Raw genomic sequence first — 1,564 nt, forward strand, 5'->3', positions numbered from 1 at the left:
AGGTGTTCCCATGGACCCCAAAGTGCTCCCACAGATCTCAAGACTCCACATGGGGACTCCCCTTGCTCCCAGCCCCACCTCCCAACCCACAGCACTCCACACCCTGTGCAGGCCAGGCCGGGCTGTGTCCCCTGCTGTGCCCAGGCCCGCAGGAAACCCCTCCCAGTGCCGGTGCCGTGCCGGGCCGGGCCTCACCTGGCGCGGTTCCCCGGTGCCGTGGCGGGGCAGGCAGCGCGGGGGCACGGCCGGCCGCGGGGGCAGGAACTCGGTCAGGGCCAGCAGCTTCTGCCGCTGCAGGTGCATCGCCTTCCAGTGCCGGGTCACCGCCTTGGAGCCGCGCCGCAGCAGCTGCAGGGCGGGCAGCCAGGCTGCGGGGCAGCGCTCAGAACCGGCACCGGGACCGGCACCGGCACCGGGACCGGGACCAGAACCGGGACCGGGACCAGAACCGGCACCGGGCGCTCCCCAGCGCTGCCGGACTCCGGCTCCAGCCCTGCCTCGGGCCCGCTCCCAGTCCTCGCCCCGGTTCCTGCCCCAAACCCGCTCCCGTTCCCGGTCTGTGCCCGTTCCCTGGCCCGGTCCCGATCCCGTTCCCGGTCCCATTCCAGGCCCCTGTACCATTCCCTCTCCCGTTCCCATTCCTGTTCCCATTCCTGTCCCGTTCCCATTCCTGTCCCAGCTCCAATCCGGTTCCAAATCCCGGTTCCTGTTTCAGTCCCTCTCCCGTTCCCATTCCTGTCCCAACCCCGTTCCCGTTCCAAATCCCAGTCTCTGTTCTTCTCCCGTTCCCGTTCCCATTCCAGGCCGCTGTCTCCGTCCCTGTCCTTCTCACGTTCCCCTTCCTGTCCCAGCCCCGTTCCCGTTCCCGTTCCCGTTCCCATTCCAGGCCCCGTTCCCGTCCCAGTCCCGTTCCCATTCCCGTTCCTGTCCCGTTCCCGTTCCCGGTCTCTCACCCCGCCGCCATCGCGTCCCGCCGCCTCCCAGCGCCGCCATCTTGGCGCAAGGGCTTGTGGGAAGGTGGAGGAGCCGCCACTTCCGGTGCGCCCCGTCTCCATAGCAACGGCGCGGCCTGGGCGGCTCCGAGCCCCCCAAAGTGAGGGAACTGAGCCCCAAAACCCGGGAACCGCTCCCGGTGAGCCCCCCTGGCCTTTCCGGGGCTCTCTGTGCCCCAAACCCGTGGTACCGGCCCGGTGAACTGCCGTGGCTCGATCTCAGGGGTCTCTAAGGGCTCCCCCATCCAGTGAGGCCTGGTCCCAGTGCCCCCTCCCCATCCCGGGGGTCTCTGGGGTCCCCACCCGGCGCTCCCGCTCCCACTGCTCCCCTCAATTCCAGCGCCACAATCCCCCTGGATTACTGGGGAGGGGGTCCCAGCGCTGCCCCCCACCCCTGCAATCCTGACACTCCCAATCTGCAGCTTTTTCACCCTCTTTTCCCTCAGATCCCCACCCAAAGAGGGGACAAGGACCCCCGGGTCACCCCGGCCATGGCTGAGCAAGGGGACAGCCCGTGTGGGGGTGAGTGAGACATTGGGACGGGACATGGATGTGTGTGTATATATATATAT

At 68.2% G+C, this 1,564-nt stretch overlaps 2 protein-coding genes across 3 annotated transcripts in view; one reads left to right on the forward strand and one right to left on the reverse strand.

Annotated features, from left to right (window-relative positions):
• MRPL10 (mitochondrial ribosomal protein L10) overlaps positions 1-1,071 on the reverse strand; it is a 4,412-nt gene extending 3,341 nt beyond the window's left edge. The window contains exons 1-2 of the mRNA XM_033511609.1: positions 954-1,071; positions 87-368 (exon numbers count right to left, since the gene is read on the reverse strand). Of these exons, the coding sequence (XP_033367500.1) occupies positions 87-368; positions 954-993 (322 nt within the window). The 5' untranslated portion in view covers positions 994-1,071. The remainder of the gene's footprint in view (positions 1-86; positions 369-953) is intronic.
• LRRC46 (leucine rich repeat containing 46) overlaps positions 1,044-1,564 on the forward strand; it is a 4,790-nt gene continuing 4,269 nt past the window's right edge. Inside the window, exons 1-2 of one of the 2 annotated variants that reach the window (XM_033511611.1) lie at positions 1,044-1,132; positions 1,439-1,514. In XM_033511611.1, coding sequence (XP_033367502.1) covers positions 1,484-1,514 — 31 coding nt within the window. In that variant the 5' untranslated portion in view covers positions 1,044-1,132; positions 1,439-1,483. Of the gene's footprint in view, positions 1,515-1,564 lie in introns of both variants that reach the window. The other variant, XM_015616243.3, reaches the window with a different exon arrangement.

The sequence above is a fragment of the Parus major genome, unplaced genomic scaffold (genome assembly GCF_001522545.3).
Source record: "Parus major isolate Abel unplaced genomic scaffold, Parus_major1.1 Scaffold382, whole genome shotgun sequence".
NCBI lineage: Eukaryota > Metazoa > Chordata > Aves > Passeriformes > Paridae > Parus > Parus major.